The 22550-nt window shown below is 33.2% G+C and overlaps 1 protein-coding gene across 1 annotated transcript; it reads right to left on the bottom strand.

Annotated features, from left to right (window-relative positions):
* Positions 1-7214: 7214 nt before the first annotated feature.
* LOC132266259 (glutamate receptor 2.6-like) lies at positions 7215-12025 on the bottom strand. The gene is made up of 4 exons (XM_059767114.1): positions 11795-12025; positions 10532-10627; positions 9426-9734; positions 7215-7844 (listed from the first exon to the last, which is right to left on the bottom strand). Exons 1-4 carry the CDS (start codon positions 12023-12025, stop codon positions 7215-7217), a joined length of 1266 nt encoding a protein of 421 aa, XP_059623097.1.
* Between the last annotated feature and the right edge of the window lie 10525 nt (positions 12026-22550).

Here is a 22550-nt window from a genome sequence, read left to right as displayed (position 1 = left end):
ATAATTGTGTACTTAATTCATCAAAAGTCCGAAGCACTTAATGTGTGTAAAATCTACTAGACTAAAGTTGAAAGTAATTGGTATAAAGATTATGGTTTTAAGATCGGACTAAAGTGGTGAGTTTTGATGGAAGAATGGTAAGGAGGGTGTAAATCGTAGTACTTTCAGGACATACTTAAAAAGCAGTGCATTATGTCACAGTACACCACTCCTAGTTTTCCTGAACAGAATAAAATTATAGAAAATAAAAAGTGTAGTGATGTCTTATAGAGACAGAGTTATATAATGCAAATCTCAAGGAACTTGATACTCGTACTGTCAATGATTATTTTATTGGGTATCTTGAAAGATTAAAGGATTCGAGATTTTACTATCATGTTGACCTATAGAGATTATTAGAATATGTTATGCATATTTAATGAGAGTGGTGAATCCAGTGGGAGTTTAAGATATTGTAGTTTCTTTTTGCAGAAAAGTATTTTCAGTATCTATTTTATTTATTCCAGGCTTCGTTCCACTTTCTTTAATGGTTTCAGTTAAAGCTCGTATTCCCATTCTTTCAGTTATTTCTCCTTTGCAGACCTTTCTTTTAGTTTCCAATCTAGTTCCTAAGCCAGTTTAGCTTAGGAGATCTTTAAGAGCTTAGAAGTATGCTGTAGTTGGTGATTTTGAGGTGTCTAGTAGATATAAGACAATAATAATAATAATAATAATAATAATAATAAATAAATAAATAAATAAAAAATAAATAAAAATTTGATGGCTAAGTTCTTAAGCAAAAGTTAAGTATTGATTTCTCTGAAATTTTTTTTCCAGTTTTATTAAAGGAATCTTTAAGAGTCATTCTTTCATTATTACTCATTTATGGCTTAAGTAAGTTTTATAACAGTAGTATCCAAAATTTTGATACAGTGGTTACTAATTGTAAGTTCAAAGAGAATGTTATGGATAAATGCATATACCTCAAGTTCAGTGGGAGTCAATTTTGTTTTCCATGTCCTATATGTTGATGATATTTTGCAAGGTAGCAATGACATTCATGTGATACATGATATTGAGAATTTTATGTAAAGGTTTTGACATGTAGGACATGGGTATGCAAAGTATGTTCTTGGCTTTAGGATCCATAGAGATCACATTATTGGAATACTTGGACTTTCACTAAAGGTTTATATTAATTAAGTATATGGAAAAATTTAAGGGTGACCAAACGTAGTAAGCCTATTGACATAAAGTTCCTTTTTCATGTGTGAGAAAGTTAAGGAAGGTGTTTTGAGGTTCCCAAATAGAGTAGAAAATTTGATTGTAGATCCTCTCACTAAAGGTCTTCAGCCGAAGATAATAAAGTATTTATAAAGCACGTGATTCGGATAGGTGTTCGAGAGTCATTATGTTATGATACCCGGTATTGCTTTTATATATGCTACATTACAGTTAGTTTCTTTATGCCTTGTGGTGACAATTATTTTTCCTTCAGCTTACGCCTTATGGTGACAGTTATTTGCATCCAAAATTAAGTTATGATGCATCATCATTATTATTATTTTGATATATATGGTTTATGCACATGCTATATGTTTGCCTGGGAGTGGTATTTCATTCATGAGGTTGTTTGGATTAGATGTGAGATTGGCACCACATCGGTAAATCCAAAATAATTATTAAAGGTTGTCTGAGAGTGATATTTCATTCATACGGTTGTTTGGGCTAGATATGAGATTGACGCCATATCGGTAAATCTAAATATAAAATTTGTCTAGGAGTGGTATTTCACTTATGAGGTTATTTTGAACCAGATGTGAGATTGACACCACATTGGTAAATCCAAATATAAATATTAAAGTTTGCCTGTGGGAGTATTTCTGTGACGGCCCAAGTTTTGTAAACCCGATGCGTTAGTGATGACCAAAAGATGACACGATAATGGATCCGAAATGCGAAAGCGAAAGATGAAACAACGGTCTCTAGAGACACAATACGTCTCAAAGACACCAATGTGACCCTCAATGAGGTTACGGAACCCAAATGAAACAAATGCAGAAGTGTCGTTTAAAAAACGGACAAAAAGAACCTAGGGGCAAAATGGTTATTTTGCAAAAGTGGATTCAGGTGCTATCGAGCACACCGCTGGAAAGACAATGACAAATTAGTCAAGTTCAAATTTTTTTTTTACTCAATTTGGAGTCCGGACAGGGGAGAAAGGTCAAAAACAAAAATGATGTCGTGGTAGCCTGACGAGGACAACCCACCACTGCTGCAACTGAGAGTAAAAACGGGCATCTAAACGGACTTTTTTGGAAAAACTCAAAGAAGAAACCCCCCTTAAAATCAAGTTTCCTACCCCGTTAAAGACGGAAACAAAAAAAATGCATTGTAAAATGCCCAGAATGCCCCCAAGAAAATCAGGTCAAGAGGAAAAAAACTAATCCGAGCTACTGCCCAAGTTTTGAAAATAGGGCTTCGGGAGGTTTTTAAATTGCCTAAATAGAAAATGCAATCTTAAAATGCACCCACAAGACCTCCGAAAGTTTTGGATCGGTTGTGACGATTTTCAAAAAAAAGTCGATGAATAGTACCAACTACATTTGTACTAAAAATTTGCAAAACTTGACAGCAAGAATTTTTCGGAAAAATCTTGATTTTTAAGGGCCAAGATGATGTTTTCTGGAAAAACACAAAGAAGAAACCCCCATCAAAATTGAGTTTTCTACATGACTAATGAGGAAAAATGAAAAAAACTCATTGTGAAATACCCGAAATGCCCCTGGAACAGAATAAGGTAAAACTCCTTAAAAATGCTACTTAGAGTTTTTGTTTCATCAAGAAAGGTATTGTTTGCCAAAGTGAGCATGCAAGTGTATGTAATATGATAAAATAGATGTGCTACAATGGCCTATGGCCTCATTACAATACATTTACAACATTTGACATGTCAAACCTCCAAGTTAGAAAATTTACATTTCATAGACAAATCATGAATATGCTAATACTTGCATGTGAACAAGAATGTTTCTAAAGAAGCTCAACTCAGCAAATCCCCCAAGCAATTGCAATCTCCAATCTTGTATCCTGTACCTGAAATATGCCCCAGTATCGTAGGGGTGAGTAACATAAAGCTACTCGTAGGAAATGAGCATGCATTGACGTAAAGTTTTACAAGTTGCATGATTTAATTATTGTGATTCATTCCACCGAACATCTATGTCAGGGTGAGACTCAGGGAGCATCCTAACTACCTAAGATCATTTCTAGCATCAATCACCTCATTCATGCAATTTTAATAACATAGTGGTTCTCAAGGTTATCAACTTAAAGTCTAAAATATAACATCAACTAAATATAATAATTTAGTATAATTAGAATATCTAATACCACATATCAAGAAATAGATTCTCTAGGTTATCAACTAGCAATCTAAAAGTGTGAAATCAACTAAATATATCAATTTAGTATGGATGTACTTAACAACATCAAATTGCCAATTACCAAAACCACAAGTCACAATTAAATATTGGTTGTCAACTTAGAATTGAATGTGAAATCAAATAGTGGAAGACTTTGACATTACAGCTTGGATTTTCGCCGAGACAAGGCAAATTTGGAGCTACTAACCCGAGGCAACCTACCCAACGCGCGAACTTTATAGGGTTAATTTGGAGCTTTTAACCCCCAGGCAGCCTACCCAACGCGCAAACTTTTGACTTAGAGGACTCTTGTCTTTGTATTAGAGCCAAACCCTAGCCATCATAGCTTAACAATGTCCCAAGCAACTCCAAAATAAATAAATTAACAACTTATATACGTATTAAACAGTACACGAAACTACCTTCATGCACAAGTGTGTTGTAACCACACAACAAATCCTCTAAATCCACAACAACTATAGGATGACAATGTCGAATCTTCAGAGCGCGATTCGTTACGCGCTATAATAACATCACATGTTGAATCTTCAGTGTGCGATTCGCTACACGCTATAACAATATAATCCAATATTGAAAACATAATTTATAAATCTATTACAAGTCTAAAATCATGCTTCAAACATACTATCAATGCCAATTTCAGGATTTAATCATTAAAGCAATAGAAACAGAATTTAATCAAATAAACTAATAAAATTCCCTATCTTACAAATCTCAATCAAATGGCCCCTAATCAATGCATATTATACAATATAGCATAGTATATACATACATTCACTAAAATCTCAATTAGGCCAATGGCACAACAAGGTAGAATTTAATTATATCATGATAATTAAACTTCTAAATTTCAAAGCAACTTGAAATGGTCCCAATTTAATATATACTAGTATACAAGTCCTAGTTATCATAATTATCAAGTAAAAAACTTAATTGGGTCAAGGGAACCATTAAATAGATTTTAATTAATCATTTAATTTAAAATCTCTAGATTTTTATACTTGTCCAAATACTCTCAAATTAAAGTATGTTAACAAACATGCTAAGACTTAATTTAAAAGCATACTACAAGTTCATTTCATGAAAAGTATGGCCATGGGATTTAATCTTTCACCAAAGATAAATATTAAATAAAAAGTGCAATTCTTATTCAATTAATCTTAATTTAATATATGTTAACAAACATATTAAAACATGATTTTCTAGCATGCCACAATTCCTTTATAAGTTATACACATCCTTGTGAATTAAATTTCATACAAAGAAATAATTAATACTAATTTTCTAGAATTGATACAAGGCATGCAATTAAGTTGTAGAATCATGCTAAACACTCAATACAACACACACAAAAGTCTAGAACATCCCCTACCTCAATTTGAGATGAAAATCTCAAAAGCCACCAAATAGAAATCGCTCCAAATCTGACGAAACTTCTAGGTTTTGTCGGGGACTACACCGTGCACATAACCCCCAAGGAAGCCCCATCAAAATCACAACTTGATTTCAAACCCAAGCTCAAAGCATGGTCAGAAACGGGTTCTAATAAGGGTGAAAGAAGCACGTAGTTAACACGAACACTAAACGCAAAGGCCCTTCTATGTTCTGACGAAGGAATGAAGTTCAAAAGAGGAGAGAGAAGGTGGAAGCTTCCGTTGGGCTGCCATGGAAGCTTCAGGTCGTGCAAGAGAGTAGGGAAGATGAAGAAATAAAATATCTCACCCCCCTTTTATAGAAATCTCAAAAAGTGCCCCGAACGGTCCCCGTCAGGTCCGAAAAAGTGAAATTTGAGCAGACGCGCTCAAATGACAAAACTCTATGAACGAAAAAGATTTAAAATGAGAAAATATGAATAATGGAGGAAACAGTGTCAAAAACCAAGTCCTGAGCAGAAAGTTATGCCCCAAACAAGTTTGGCGCTAACTAGGTCCAGAAATCTTGAAACTGGAAAACAATGACCAGAAGGAATTTCTAAGAGTACACGACTCGACGAAAAGTGAAAATGAATCCTGTATGAGAATCCAGGCTCAAAACAAGGCATTTAGCAATAACTTTCATTAATTGCACAATGGCTCCTCCAAAAAGTGAAAACTGCACTAATGGCCCAGAATGAAAATATCTTCCAAAAATATTTTCTTAAAAACCCCTGAAATAAAATATCTTCAAAAGATATTTACGAAAAACACCCCAAGAAAAGAAAATAATTTCAAAGAACTTTGCATCCATGCCCCTATGGACACCGGGAGCAGTTAGAGTACTTTCTTGCAAAAGTAAAGATACGTATTTCGTGGAAACCACTCAAGATGGAGATACATGAAGTCAAAAACCAACTCCGAACACAAGAAGTGTGGTTACGCCAACAAAGTGTCAAACGGGGAAAAGACAAAATAAGGAAAAGGACAAAATAGGAAAAGGATGAAAAGTGAATAGTGTCGAAAAATGAAAAATGTGGAAACAACTCGGTCTTCAAAGGAAGTTGTCAATCCATAGAAAAGAGTCTCGGAAATCACTCCAGAGCACTCGAGACGACACTAAGCGAAGAGGAACTGAACTCAGAAAGGAAAGACAACGGAAAAAAAATATCAGTGAAAATCCGGGTCATTACAATTTCACACTCCATGAGGATAGCTTGGGCTAGATGTGGGATTGGCTTCATATCGATAAACCTTTACACTGAACAGAAGGTTGGCGGTTTGCTGTAATATGTTCAGGTGACATACCGTGATGGTATGAAGTAGGACGGATAGTGAGGTGTGCGTTTAGACCATATGCAGTTTGCACATCTCATGAAATACAGTAAAAACCACTATATTTGTTTGAATCTTAGATGGAATCGGTTTTGAGATCATAGAACTGTTTAGACTAATATATTACTTATCTACGCATTCATGATCCACTATTAAGGAAGTTTATGGAGGAGAGTGTTCTAAAGTTTTAATCCATCAATTTCGATAATTGTGTTTTTTCTAAATAAAAAATGAGTGGCCACTCGACTTTTATAAAGTGTGTTGAAATCAATAGTGTCATTTTATAAAACTCAGAGTGCATGGACTAAGTGAGAGATTGTTGGAATTTTTATATATATATTTAAATAATAAAAATTATTTTATGGTTCTAAGTACTACGTTTTCTAAAATAGGATTACAATGTGATTATTGATACTTGATGGATTGGTTTGTACTTTCTAATTTGGTGGTCTAATTGGGAGTATGGTTTTATACCGTTGGATTGTGGTTTCCAACTTATTTGGTATGATTTAATTCTAACCATTAACATCTAAGTTTTCGTGACAGGAAGAGAGATTTAGGTATGCTTGTTTGTAAAGAAACCGTCCCCCCTGTTGTTGTTATATATAAGGGTTTTTAAAACCCTTATTCAAACTTATCATATCGACAACTTTCAGAAGGGGTTAAATCGCTCTAATATTTTGTAGAAACTCACAGATGATTACATAGATATCATAAAGGTATATGTAAGTTACTCATCAATCAGGTATGAGTCTAAATTACTCTTTAATTAATTAAAGTATTCTTGATTTCTACATGGATTAATTTTATTAAAACCCAACACCTACCTCCTATGGAGTGTTATCCAACCATTCGAGTGCAACAGACTGTTTATTGCACTGGAGAGGACATGAGTTCTACTAAACTTATACTAAAATTACAATAATTTATGATCTTGAGGTTGGATGACTTGACATAACTGAATCATTAAGAACACTAAGCTTGGAAGAGTGCACTTCTTCCTCATCTTATTCCTCTTCTTCTTAGCAACATTTTCGACACTCTAGTTAGAAGTTGTCAGATGCAGCTGATCCTGATTTTCAATTACTGGCACATCTCCACTAACATTAACTTCCCCGGTAGAAGGCATGCTTTGGACCCTCTGGTTAGGCTCAACCTGATTATCAATTATTGGCACATCTCGACTAACATTAACTTCCCCAGTAGAAGGCACATTTTCGACACTCTGGTTAGAAGTGGTGGGTTGCAGCTCAACCCGATTCTCAATTATTGGCACATCTCCAGTAATATTAACTTCCCCAGTAGAAGGCACATTTTCGACACACTGGTTAGAAGTTGTAGGTTGCTGTTCAACCTGATTGTCAATTATTGGCACGTTTCCATTCACATTAACTTCCCCGGCAGAAGGCACGTTTTGGACAGGTCTTCGCGATCGCCAAATCTCAGAGCATAATAAACTTGCTAAACTTATACTCCCCGTGACAATAAAGAGGCCTATAAAGTTAAAGTAGTCAAGGCTGGGAGTTTTTTCAGGGAGTCGTGTAATTTCAACTTCGGAAATCTGTTTTTTTCCAAAATACTTGTGTTCAATCTCAACCATTGTCCCTCCATCAGTAACATTTGTGATTGCCCTTGAAATTAAAGGGACTAAGAAAGAGTCCAAAGGGAATGCCTGTTTAAGAATGAATGATAAACAAGAATCAAATAAACTTTTATCTGGGTACATCATCATTGATATGACAAAGAAAAAAAAAAAAAAATTAAACGTGAAAGTGGACGACGGAAACACTATAATAGATGAACATTGAACTATTATTAATCATTTATAATTAATAAATATGAATTTTTTCTAGTTCGATTATTACACATGTTATGTATGTTGGTCAAGGGTCATATTATGTGCAATATATATAATATACTAATTAATTAAGTAATATAACTTCGGTCTGAGTTATAATATTTTTTTGTGAATGAATTATCAAATTTATTAATAGTGGCTTCACACTGATGGAATGATTTAATCAATGCAAAAAGGTTAAATTGCTAATGTTACAAAAATAGTATTTTGACTTTTGAAGTAAGATATTTATTTTGAGGCAACAAAAATAAAAAGGTGGACATCTATTTATTTTTGGGATGAAGGAATAACAATAGATAAATGTCATTAATGGCCTTTAGCTCAATTGGATAACCAGAGAGACGATGTGAGGAATTAGCTTCACGAGTCGAGAAATAGAAGTGTAGTGCCGGTCCACTATTCAAAATTGATATAGTGAATGAAATAATTTTAATAATTTGAAAAACAGTTTTTTTTTGTTTTTTTTTTTTTTAGTTAATGAATTTGAAAAACAGTTGCTATAACATAATTTATCAAAGAAGTTTTTAATTATTTTAAAATTTATATTTGCATTATATTGATTTTCTTAAAAAAATATATATATCATTACAGTTATTCACTTACAATAATAAAAACAAGTGAAGAAAAAAAAAAAAAAAAAAAAAAAACCAAAGAAGAAGGAAAATAAAATAAATAAATAAATAAAGAGAGAGCTTTGAAGGGAATAAATTAAAGTTGTATTGAATTTAGGGAATGCAAATATTTGAAGAAAATAAAAATAATGAAAGAAGAAGAAGAAGAGTGAATGAAATAATTTTAGAAAAGGATAAATTTAGGGGGCATTTTAAATTTTTTTATAAATTATAGGCCTAAGTTTAGAAAAATTTAATGTGACCATGGGAAGGTGCCTCCCCTAAGCCTAGGGTGGCTTTGTCCCTGGGTATAACCTCTATTCCCTAGAAATGGTAATGAGGGGTTTGAGCTTCACAGTGGTCAATTTATGAAATGTGTGTGAATACTAACTATACAAATAAAAGTGGAAAAATAAACTATAAAAAAAAATAAACAAAATAAAAACCATATATGATGTCATATACCAAGAAAAAATTGGAGAAATTTTTTTGAGGAGTTTTCAATTTCACAGTTTGGAAGCATGAAACGTATAAGAAAAGAAAGAAAATTATTGCAAATTCATAAACTTTATGAAGAAATGAAAATTGTCCAATTGTTTTCTTACTTTTAGGAAAAGTTTATGAAAATGTGAAGTAGATATAGAAAATTAGGGACATAATGTGTGTGAGTTTGAACGATCATGGAAGTAATGGAAAATATATAATGAAACCGATTGAAACTTAATTCTATCACCACCAACAAACATTCAAACACAGATTTAGAGAGTAAGAATGAGAGACTCACAAAGCCAAATCCATTTGTTCTGAGTATTGGTCCATCGACCGTGTAATCAGAACCATACTTGCGGAGGAAGAGCTTGATGTAGGGTAGCTCGTCATATATGGCAGCTACACTTCCGTTCGACAAGGCTTTATGATAGTCGGTCATGGTCGAATATGCCCTGAGACGAGACTCGCTGAAGTTCTTCTGTTGTATTAGAAAATCTTTCACAAAGGAACCTTCTTGGTATCCAACACTGTAATTGCCTTCCTTATTGAAGTATGGTCGTAGCTGATCTATTGTCAACATTGCTGTCAAATTTGCAGTGTAACTCTGCATTATGATGAATGCAGTATACAACCATACTACCAACACAAGTTTAGACCACATGCTCACCATCATCCTTCCTGTTACCGGCAAAATACCATGACTTGGTTGGTTCAAATCTATTCATTGCTTGATATATTTACACTAAAATACTTAAAAATACCCTTAAAAGTTAAAACAAAATTAAAATAAGAAACATTGATTTCAACTTTTAAGGGTATATCAAGGATATTTTGGAGTTCTTATTAAAAAAACAAAAATAGTTAAAAATGGCTGTCAACACATATTAAGGTACAATTTGCACATATTTTCAAATATTAGAGACTTATATGCACATAGTAAATAGGATTTTTTTTTTTGCAATTTACCCTTTTTGTAAAAATGAATTTGAAAATATGGAGTAAATTTAGAAAATTGTCTTTTATAAAAATTGTTTTTTTTTTAAAAAAAAAAGAAAAGGAAAAGAGAGAACTAAATTATTTTCTGATAATTGAACCAAACATGATCAATCTCTCTATACTATCAATTCAAAAATGAAAAATATATTTCAAAGTTTAGCCAAGGATTGAGAAGAAATTACTTTCAGGAAGGACGAGCATTGAAATTGGATACCATATCATCATGCCGAAATTCTTAAGTGGACCACCCCCAAAATCTTTGTTGGCGATGTTCGAACGGATCTCTATAATTCCGATTACAATTCCAACAAAAATGAAAGCCACCACAATCGCTACCCAAAAATCCCAGCTTAAGGGCATAAGAAACGTCCACATGTTTTTGCACTTATTATGTTTTGTTGGTACAAGAATATAAACACTGGAGTCAACATATGACAATGCGAAATCAGCCCATGATACCCGATTTGCCATTATTGTCACATCTCCCACCACTGCATCATACTGTTAAGAACAAATTGAAAAACGTCATCCAGTCATTTTGTGGAATTTTAGTTTCTGTGTAAATTTGTGGAGTTTAAGAATAATTGAGATAAATGAAATATATATATATTTTGAAAGTTCAAACATACACACTTCCGCTGTACCAAAATTCTAAGGTAATGTCAGATTACATTTATGGTACAAATATTTTGAGTCATTATACAACTTGATCCTTACCAGCCACTAACCATTCCTGCACCTCAAACCTCTCAACCTTCACGTATTCCTCTACAACATAATCACTCTGCAAACATAACCTCATCCTCTAGCCTCTCAACCTTCACGTATTCCTCTACAGCTGGTAGTTTTGTTCCCCCTCCACCTCCGCCGCTCCGTACTACCCATCATCCCGTTTAGAAGGAGCAACCCGGTTCAGACCAAAACCGTGTTTCTATCACACCATAACTCCTATATCACTCCATGACTATCGTATGATGTGATGATTTACTTTTTATAAATTTAATATTAGAAACTTAATTTAGTAATGTTACAAAAAAATAGTCTCTTTATTTATTTACACACTTACTTACCAAAAAAAAAAAAACTATTTATTTCAAATCTCCTATAATCCATCAAATTATATTTATTGTTTTTTACGTAATTGAACATAAATCCATTTATTTTAAATTCTTTAATCAAAATGAACAATAGTGAAGAGAGAGTGCTCTCCATGTGTACTTTGTGCAGAATAAATCCTTCTCGAACATTTTGAATTTTTCTGCACAAATCATAAAAAGCAATGTCCTTCGGAGAGTTTTCTTATACGTAGGTAGTAAGATAGTTTACGTAAGCCATTTATAAATAACTTAGAAGGCTTTTCTTGGTACCATCATGGATATTAACAACAACAATTAAATCTCACTATATGAAAACATTTTATTTTATTTTTTTTATTTTTATTATTATTATTTTTTTGGGTAAATAACTAGATGGAAACTTATTGTCAATCTAATAAAAAAATAGACAATTACAACTCAATCCATCAAAGATTTAATAATTAAATTGCAATTTGAATTTAGAAAATTAGTTTTTATTTTAATTATATAGAAAGCATACACCTATTTTTTATATATACACACGGAGAGAGAACATTGTAAGATTATAAAAGAGGAAGGATGTCAGACTTACCTTGACAGATATATTCTTAAGAAGGTCATCGTAAGTCCCTAAACTTTCTCCATCTTCGTTCTCAAATGGGAGAAACTCTGGATTCACCTTCAAAGGTAACAACGTTAATGCAGCACAGAACACATCTACGGAAAATCCATTGGCATGTGTCTTATTGGTACGAGGATCTTTATACGAACTAACAAATTCAGTGAATCCGTTTTTCTTTGGAATCCCTATCTTCAACGGCATGGGTGTAGTCAAAACCATTGGTGTTGGAACTGAACAAGCTGGACATCTTTGCTCACAAACTGGACCTGACACTTGAGATGTTCCTCTTCGTATAACTCGTGGTCGAACAACTGTCAATTAATTAAAAATAGCGAGAAAAGGAATTAGTTTTTTTCCGATCACAAGCAAGTACTCACTGCTAGCCATCTTAATGCACACACCAGCAGTTTAGTGGTATTTCTTTGTCCTCTAAATTGACAAGCTTCAGAATGTGTAGATAATAAATACGTCATAAAATCCACATCTTGAAATCATAGGCAAAAAACTTTAATTGATCTAGAAATATTTTTAAAGCCCATCGGAAAATTCACGCATAATGAGTTATGAAGTATTTTATACCTTCTACTATTTTCATAATTTTATTTTATATTTACTTATTTGGATAGCTCCTCCAAGTGAATACTGAGTTCCTCCGTATGAAGGGATACATCTTACCTGCAATGATTTTGATAACTATATCGACAATCTTATAATAAGTAACATACATTGGGACAAGTGTATAAAATAATTCTAAAGTATATTTCACGTAATATTTTATCACTATTTAAAAAAGTGTACAAAAAATGCCCCTAATTTATTTCACATTATGCAAAAATACTCCCTTTGACATAAATTAATCTTATAATACCCGTTTTGTCTTTTTACTCTTTCGAAAAAACTTAGAGGTATATATACTACTAATCTCATAAAATAGGGATTTTATGTGCATATTGCTTTATATATATATATTTTTGAAACTTTTTCCTCTATATATATCTCTAAACAATTTTTTTTTTTTTTTTTTTTTTTTTTTTTTTTTTTTTTTTAAATTTTGAGAATTTGTAGAAAAGGATTTGAAATTTTTGAGATTTCAGTTTACTCTTTTTTATTATTTTTTTATTTTATTTTATTTTTTCGTACCAACACTGTTAAAAAAATATTAAAAAATTTCTCAATATCAGTATACACTGGTTTTCAGAGTTTGGAACAGATTTGTTTTCTTTAATTTGCACTTTATTTTCATTTTTTATTTTCTATTTTCTTCTTTACTTTTCTTTTATAATTTTATTTTTATTTTATATTTTTATCTTTACTTCTCCATTGCCTATGTCCTCCAATAATGTCATTTTTTATTATTTTATAAAATTATTTATTTTTTATATATTTTATAAAATTGTTTAGTAAGGGTAATTTAGTCAACTTAGGGTTTAAATTTGTCAGAAGAACCTATTTGCACCCGATTGAAACTTTAGGTGTACGTGTTTTTGCATGTGAAGGGCATCCTCTAATAGTGTCATTTTCAATCATTTTATAAAATTGTTTATTTTTATATATTTAATAAAATGATTCAGTAAGGGTAATTTAGTCAACTTAGACTTTAAATTTATTAGACGCACTTATTTACATCAAATTAAAATTTTAGAGATATTTTTTACACGTGAGGGAGTAATATACACTGTAAACATAGTACGTTTTCTGCACTTGACCCAACATACATTATCATACTTAGTAGATTCCTTGGTATGCTTATATTGCTATGTGTTGTTGCATATTCTGAAATGGAAGTATAAGATAAAATAAAATAAAATTGAGGCTGCGTAAAATATCTACCATCTCCTCTTAACCTTCCTAAGTCACGGGAAAATGCGTGTGAGTGAGTTTGGTGACAAAAAAATAAAAATAAATAATAAATAAATAAAGAGAAAAAGAAGAAGAAGAGTTTACCTAGAGAAGCTACATCATCAACATTGACGAACTTGGCTACGAAATGGTACCACAATAAGATGAAGAAAAAGAAACGAAAAAAGGCAGGGGTTGTCGTCCATTTGCAAATCATCGTCCCAAATGCAGGTCTATTGATCAATAGGTACGTACGTGGCTGATTTATATAGAGAGTTCTTCTAAATTTTACCAACAAAAAATAAATTCGGAAATTTCCGGCCGACTACGCGCGCCATGGATATAATCGGGCGAATGCTGCAATGTTGCTTAATATAATCGCAAATTGTTGCATCTGCAATAGTCAAGTCAATTAAAGAATATAAAATTATATAATATATAGTTATAAATACAGGGAAGGAGGGAAAGAATTTTCCACGAAAAAAACAGACAATAAGACATCTTTGTACAGTACCATGTAGTCTATATATATATATATATATATAACGTGGTACAAGAAATATCTTGTAAAAAGATTGATTATGTAATACCCCGATAATTTAAAGGATTTATTAATTGGGATTAATGAATTTTATTTTATTTTTAAATGATTTATTTTATTTAATTGAATGTTTAGATTAATTGGTTTGGGCTTAAGGAATGTTGGACCAAAGGATATGGTCTTGGGCTTGGATGAAGCCTTGATGGGTTAATTAATAAAGGCCAATGGGTATTTGATTATTTAAATAATTATTTTTATTGATTTAATTATATATAAATATAATTAATTGATAAAGGTTACAGAAGGATATAGGTTTATGGATATATATATATAGGATTTAGGATTTAATTAACCGATGGTTAATTATGGGAGATATATATATGCATAAGTAATATAATATATGTTTATATATATATATATTATATTATTTAAATAATATTAGTTTATTATTTTATTTTGTAATCCTACTAGGAATAGGATTTAGGGTTTAATGTGTATAAATATACACATAAGGTTTAGGGTTAAGAAGTTTTCACGTTAAAAAAATAAAAGAGACAAAGAGGGAAGAAGAAGAGAGAACGGACAAGGAATAGGCTGGATCTGAGAAAGCAGATACCGAAATTGGAAGAGACAATCAAAGGTTAAAGCTTCGATTTCGTTTCGAAATCTTCAGGCAAGTTGTCTCTAACTCTCCTCTTAGGACCCATAAATTTATCACCTTGGGTGCCAAAATTTAGTTTAAAATCATTAATTAAATCATGTTAGATCGAAAAAATATATATATATAAATTATTATATTTAATTTGTGTATTCATTGGATTTTAATTATGTATATAGGTGTGGTATATATGTTTTTAAAATCAATGTATAGGTAAATTTGTGACCCAAAAGGGTTAATTATTTTTCTGGAATTTTTCTAGAATTTTCGGAATTTTTCTATATTTTTCTGGATTTGTTTTATATTTTTATGATATTTTTAGAATTATTTATGTGTATAAAAAAAATAATATATATGCATACTGGGTACACGAATTAGAGGTCTCTGTGCATAAAAACGATTCTGATTCGGTGCGGTCAGGTACATTACACTACGGTGCGCCTCAAATCAAGACCATGGGATGGTCCTGATGGCCAGCGAAGGTTCTGGTGTGATACGGTGCATAGGAATTTGGTACATAAGCTGATCTTGGCCATTGGATTATTTAAAGTTAACTAGATTGATTCAGTGTAATGCGGGTGCATGAAGGTTCAATGTACCATAAATTTGAACCTTAGATGTGGCTGATTGAAAGGAGAGTTGATGTGATGTGGTGCTAGTGCATGGAGGTGTATAGAGATGCGGTGAACTGATCCTATGTGACACACGCATAAGGACCAGTTTACATCCAGCAAATGAGAGAGCGCCACGTCAGCCAGAGGAAGAATTAGGTGCATGGGCGGCGCGTGAGAGCGCGTGGGGGCGCGTGAAGCCACGTGACTTCTTGTGGAGGCGCGTTCCAGAGTTTTAGGCGCGTTTGGCGGCGCGTGGGGGCGCGTGAGGAGGTGTTCGGAGTCCCGGAAAGGTCCTGTGGGGTCCGGTGAATTTTTAGAATTGATTTTAAGCCTGTGAGGGTTGAAATAACCACTTGAGGAGGTGTTCTTGGTATTCTAAGAACCATAGAGTGTTACTACGAGGATTAGTAGTAATTGTTTGGAGTAAATATAATAATATATTATATTGTTATGGAGGGTGGTGTATATATGTGTATATATATTTATATATATGTATATATGTGTACACATGGAGTTTTGATTTAATTATGATTAGTATGGAAGAGAGTATTTATATATATATATATATATATAAATGGAAGGTATTATACATATATATTATATAATATATGTGTATAGGTATATATTATTTAAGATAATTAATATTAGTTATTCTTATATATTTGGATAGACTGATTATTAAATGGTAATATGCTTATAATGTGCATGAGATGTTCATGTATGAATTAGACATGGTTTAATTGTCAAAGGTATAAATAAATATACTTAGTGGGGCATGGTTGATTTGCCAAAGTTATACATGAATATACTTAAAGGAGGCATGGTTGAGTTGCCAGTATATAAATAAATATATTTATAAGGGCATGGTTGATTTGCCAAAGTGTATTATTGTTATGTGTTAGATGATTAAAGTATATCATCTATAAGTATTGCATGTATAGGTTGGATTAGGATTAATTAGATATTCTTAAATTAGAATAGTCTAATACTTTCAGGATAGTGTATTACTTTGTATATATTAACAAAATAATACTAGTGGTGACACGGATGATTTGTCAAAGCCTAACGGTGTGATGTAAATACTTATAATCATTATTGGTTTTGGAAAATAAATATAAATGATGGATTTGGTCTAGGTATGATTGATAATTAATCGTTGGTGATTGGTTTCAACAAATTTAGTGAACCTATTAATGGATAGGATTATTGTATTTATATATAATTATTTATATAAATTTGTATCATCTTATATGAAAGGTTAAAATTTTAATTAGGATGATTTTGGTTAGAGATGCTTTATTTCTTGGTTTTCAGAGGCTTGGTAGAGGGAACTTGCTCGTGGGTCTAACCCACGATTTATTTTTCAGGTTATTAGAAGTTCCAGTCTCGAGGTTGAGGATCCGCAGCTGGGAGACTGTCATTCATCTACTCATCTTGTTTACCTTTAATTAGTATAGTTAATTATTGTTAAATGTTTTGTATAAACTGGTGGTTTATAAGATTTTGGTTTAGGGGTCCTTAACTTATGGGATTCCCGAGTTGTATAATATTTTCAGAATTTGAAACTCATGGAAATATTTTTGTAAAAGAGATTTAATTTTATTAATAGAATTCCATTCAGCGATTTAATCATTTTTTATATTCTGTGTTCGTTTAAGTACTATATTGTTTTGATATTCCCATGTTTTCGGGTGTGGGCCTGGCCAGCCTACACGTGGAAATGTGGGGGTATTACAGATTATCATTTACCCAAAAAAAAACAATAAGAAAAGAAAAGGACTATCGGTGACCTGTTGATCAAGTAGATGAGATGGTTTTCTAAAATGGGTTATAACTGATCATCACATGAATATGGTTAAGTTAATTTCCTGTTATTGCTATGAAATGAGTTTGGGCTATTAGATATTTTATGTGACGGCCCAAGTTTTGTCAATCCGGTACGTCAGTGATGACTAAAAAATGACCCGATAATGGATCCGAAATGCGGAAGCAAAAGGTGAAACAACGGTCTCCAGAGATTCAATGCGTCTCTAAGACACCAATGTGACCCTCAATGAGGTCACGGAACCCAAAGGAAACAAATGCAGAAGTGTCGTTTAAAAAACGGACAAAAAGAACCTAGGGACAAAATGGTCATTTTGCAAAAAGTGAATTCAGGTGTTATCGAGCACACCTCTGGAAAGATAATGACAAATTAGTCAAGTTCAAAAAAAAGTTTACTCAATTTGGAGTCCGGACGGGAGAGAAAGGTCAAAAACAAAAATGATGTCGTGGCGGCCTGACGAGGACAACCCATCACTGTTGCAACTAAGAGTAAAAACGGGCATCTAAACGGACATTTTTGGAAAAACTCAAAGAAGAAACCCCCCCTAAAATCAAGTTTCCTACCCCGATTGCAGACGGAAACAAAAAAAATGTATTGTAAAATGCCCAGAATGCCCCCAAGAAAATCAGGTCAAGAGGAAAAAAACTAATCCGAGCTATTGCCCAAGTTTTAGAAATAGGGTTTCGGGAGGTTTTTAAATTGCCTAAATTGAAAATGCAATCTTAAAATGCACCCACAAGACCTCTGGAAGTTTCGGATCGGTCGTGATGATTTTTTAAAAAAAGTCGATGAATAGTAGTAACTACATTTGTACTAAAAATTTGCAAAACCTGGCAGCAAGGATTTTTTGGAAAAATATTGATTTTTGAGGACCAACATGATGTTTTCTAAAAAAACACAAAGAAGAAACCCCCCTCAAAATTGAGTTTTCTACGTGAGTTGCGAAGAAAAATGAAAAAAACGCAATGTGAAATACCCGAAATTCCCTTGGAACAGAATAGGGTAAAACTCTTTAAAAATGCTACTTAGAGTTTTTGTTTCATCAAGGAAGTATTGTTTGCCAAAGTTAGCATGCAAGTGTATGTAATATGATAAAATAGATGTGCTACAGTGGCCTATGGCCTCATTACAATACATTTACAACATTTGACATGTCAAACCTCCAAGTTAGAAAAATTACATTTTATAGACAAATCATAAACATGCTAACACTTGCATGTGAACAAGAATGCTTCTAAAGAAGCTCAACTCAGCAAATCACCCAAGCAATTGCAATCTCCAATCTTGTATCTTGTACCTGAAATATGCCCCAGTATCGTAGGGGTGAGTAACATAAAGTTACTCGTAGGAAATGAGCATGCATCGACCTAAAGTTTTACAAGTTGCATGATTTAATTATTGTGGTTCATTCCACCTAATGTCTATGTCAAGGTGAGACTCAGGGAGCATCCTAGCTACCTAAAATCGTTTCTAGCATCAAGCACCTCATTCATGCAATTTTAACTACATAGGGTCATGCTTACACAAAGTAACAACATAGGAGTATGCTTACACAAAGCAACAACATAGTGGTTCTTAAGGTTATCAACTTGAAGTCTAAAATACAATATCAACTAAATATAACAATTTAGCATAATTAGAATATCTAATACCACACATCAAGACATAGATTCTCTAAGTTATCAACTAGCAATCTAAAAGTGTGAAATCAACTAAATATATCAATTTAGTATGGATATACTTAACAACATCAAATCGCCAATTACCAAAACCACAAGTCACAATTAAATATTGGTTGTCAACTTGGAATTGAATGCGAAATCAAATAGTGGAAGACTTGGACATCACAGCTCGGATTTCCGCCGAGACAAGGCAAATTTGGAGCTACTAACCCCGAGGTAGCCTACCCAACGCGCGAACTTTATAGGGCTAATTTGGAGCTACTAACCCCCAGGCAGCCTACCTAACGCGCGAACTTTTGACTTAGAGGACTCTTATCCCCGTACTAGAGCCAAACCCTAGCCATCACAGCTTAACAATATCCCAAGCAACTCCAAAATAAATAAGTTAAAAACTTATATACGTATTAAACAGTACACGAAACTACCTTCATGCACAAGTAGGTTGTAACAACACAACACATGCTCTAGATCCATAACCACTATAGGATGCCAATGTCGAATCTTCAGAGCGCGATTTGTTACGCGCTATAATAACATCACATGTCGAATCTTCAGTGTGCGATTCGCTACACGCTATAACAATATAATCCAATATTGAAAACATAATTTATAAATCTATTACAAGTCTAAAATCATGCTTCAAACATACTATCAATGCCAATTTCAGGATTTAATCATTAAAACAATAGAAACGAAATTTAATCAAATAAACTAATTAAATTCCCTAATTTTCAAATCTCAATCAAATGGCCCCTAATCAATGCATATTATACAATATAGCATAGTATATACATACATTCACTAAAATCTCAATTAGGCCAATGGCACAACAAGGTAGAATTTAATTATATCATGATAATTAAAGTTCTAAATTTCAAAGCAACTTCAAATGGTCCCAATTTAATATATACTAGTACACAAGTCCTAGTCATCATGATTATCAAGTAAAAAACTTAATTGGGCCAAGGGAACCATTAAATAGATTTTAATTAATCATTTAATTTAAAATCTCTAGATTTTCATACTTGTCCAAACACTCTCAAATTAAAGTATGTTAACAAACATGCTAAGACTTAATTTAAAAGCATAATATAAGTTCATTTCATGAAAAGTATGGCCATGGGATTTAATCTTTCACCAAAGATAAATATTAAATAAAAAGTGCAATTCTTATTCAATTAATCCCAATTTAATATATGTGAACAAACATATTAAAATATGATTTTCTAGCATGCCATAATTCCATTCTAAGTTATACACATCCTTGTGAATTAAATTTCATACAAAGAAATAATTAATACTAATTTTCTAGAATTGATACAAGGCATGCAATTAAGTTGTATAATCATGCTAAACATTCAATACAACACACACAAAAGTCTAGAACATCCCCTACCTCAATTTGAGATGAAAATCTCAAAAGCCACCAAATGGAAACCGCTCCGAATCCGACGAAACTTCTAGGTTTTGTCGGGGACTACACCGTGCACGTAACCCCCAAGCAAGCCCCATCAAAATCACAACTTGACTTCAAACCCAAACTCAAAGAATGGTCAGAAATGGGTTCTAATAAGGGTGAAAGGAGCGCATAATCAACACGAACACTAAACGCAAAGGCTCTTCTATATTCTGACGAAGGAATGAAGCTCAAAAGTGGAGAGAGAAGGTGACAGCCTCCCTTGGGCTGCCATGGAAGCTTCAGGTCGTGCAAGAGAGTAGGGAAGATGAAAAAATAAAATATCTCACCCCCCTTTTATAGAAATCTCAAAAAGTGCCCCCAACGGGCCCCGCCGGATCCGAAAAAGTAAAATTTGAGCAGACGTGCTCAACTGACTAAACTCTGTGAATGAAAAAGATTCAAAATGAGAAAATATGAATAATGGAAGAAATGGCGTTAAAAATCGAGTCCCGATCAGAAAGTTATGCTCCAAACAAGTTTGGCGCTAACCGGGGTCAGAAACCCTGAAACTGGAAAACAAGGATCAGAAGGAATTTCTAAGAGTACACGACTCGACGAAAAGTGAAAATGAATCCCGTACGAGAATTCAGGGCTCAAACACAAGGCATTTAGCAGTAACTTTCATTAATTGCACAATGGCCCTTCCAAAAAGTGAAAACTGCACTAATGGCCCATAATGAAAATATCTTCTAAAAATATTTTCTTAAAAACCCCTGAAATAAAATATCTTTAAAAGATATTTACGAAAAACACCCCAAGAAAATAAAATAATTTCAAAGAACTTTGCATCCATGCCCCTATGGACACCGGGAGCAACTAGAGTACTTTCTTGCAAAAGTAAAGATACGTATTTCGTAGAAACCACTCAAGATGGAGATACATGAAGTCAAAAACCAACTTCGAACACATGAAGTGTGGTTATGCCAACAAAGTGTCAAACGGGGAAAAGACAAAATAGGGAAAAGGACGAAAAGTGAATACTGTCGAAAAACGAAAAATGTGGAAACGACTCGGTCCTCAAAGGATGTTGTCAATCCACTAGGAAAGAGTCTCGGAAATCACTCCAGAGCACTCGAGATGACACTAAGCGAAGAGGAACTGAACTCAGAAGGGAAAGACAACGGAAAAAAAATATCCGTGAAAATCCGAGTCATTACATTTTAAGTCTACTTGGACTTCACAATGGACTTGGATAATGATTAGGATAACTATGATGCAATGATACGGCAAGAGATTGGGCTAAAAGAGGTTGGGTTCGGTATATAGTTTAAGTTGGTCAAGAACATGGAAGTAGGCTATAAGAGAAGAAGCAAAGGCGTGGCAAATTTTACACAAGGGCATTACTGATCAAATGGAATATTTTTGAACTATTATGTTGGATAAGATTTATGAGTCACTGCAAGAAAAGGAGGCTTTTGGGACGGATTATTTGGGACGGTTTAAAAATTGTCTCAAATGAGCCTAGTTTTTGGGACAATAATATATCTACCGTCCCAAATGAAATATCTACCGTCCCAAATGAGAAAAAAAAATGACCGGGAATATTTTTGGTGGGAAAATGAGGCTCTTGGGACAGATCATTTGGGACAGCGTAATAATTGTCTCAAATGATCCTGCTTTTTTGGGACGCCAACATACTTACTGTCCCAAATGAGCTAAAAAATAACCGGGAATTATTTTGGTGGGAAATTTTGGCTGCTGGGAAATTTTGGCGCTTGATTTCCTCCCTCCCTAATTCTAATTTTCCCATGTGCAAAATATTAAAAAATTTCCATACTACACCGTTTTGGGTATTTGTAAAGTTGTAAACCCACTCTTTGTCTCTGTCATTCTCATTTCTATCACTATATAACTTAACCTAAACATTTATCATCTATCTACTCTCTGTACAGCAGACGCCGCACCGGCCAGTTGCAACTATCTCACGCTAGCCAGTTCAGCTTCTTATCTCTCTCCCTCATATACTTTCTCTGTACAACCGACGACGCCGCACCAGTTGCAGCTACTTCATGCGGGTTCGGCTTGCCACACTCTTCTCGGCGTGAAGCGATACACATACGAAAAACCTCTCTCGTGTCAATCGGAGCTAAGAAGCATAGTGATCGGAG

Source organism: Cornus florida, unplaced genomic scaffold (assembly GCF_030987335.1).
Source record: "Cornus florida cultivar Cherokee Brave unplaced genomic scaffold, ASM3098733v1 CherokeeBrave_3.0.0_Hap2_Chr07, whole genome shotgun sequence".
Classification (NCBI taxonomy): Eukaryota; Viridiplantae; Streptophyta; class Magnoliopsida; order Cornales; family Cornaceae; genus Cornus; species Cornus florida.
This window is presented reverse-complemented; position numbering and strand designations above follow the sequence as displayed.

What these genes read in the sequence shown, in the direction of transcription:
- LOC132266259 (XM_059767114.1), bottom strand. Translation starts at nt 12,025, where the DNA reads ATGCCGTTGAAGATAGGGATTCCAAAGAAAAACGGATTCACTGAATTT. An exon ending in TTAAGAATATATCTGTCAAG is followed by an intron (nt 10,628 to 11,794) that starts GTAAGTCTGACA and finishes TGTTCTTAACAG; the next exon opens with TATGATGCAGTGGTGGGAGA. An exon ending in GAACAAATGGATTTGGCTTT is followed by an intron (nt 7,845 to 9,425) that starts GTGAGTCTCTCA and finishes ATTCTTAAACAG; the next exon opens with GCATTCCCTTTGGACTCTTT.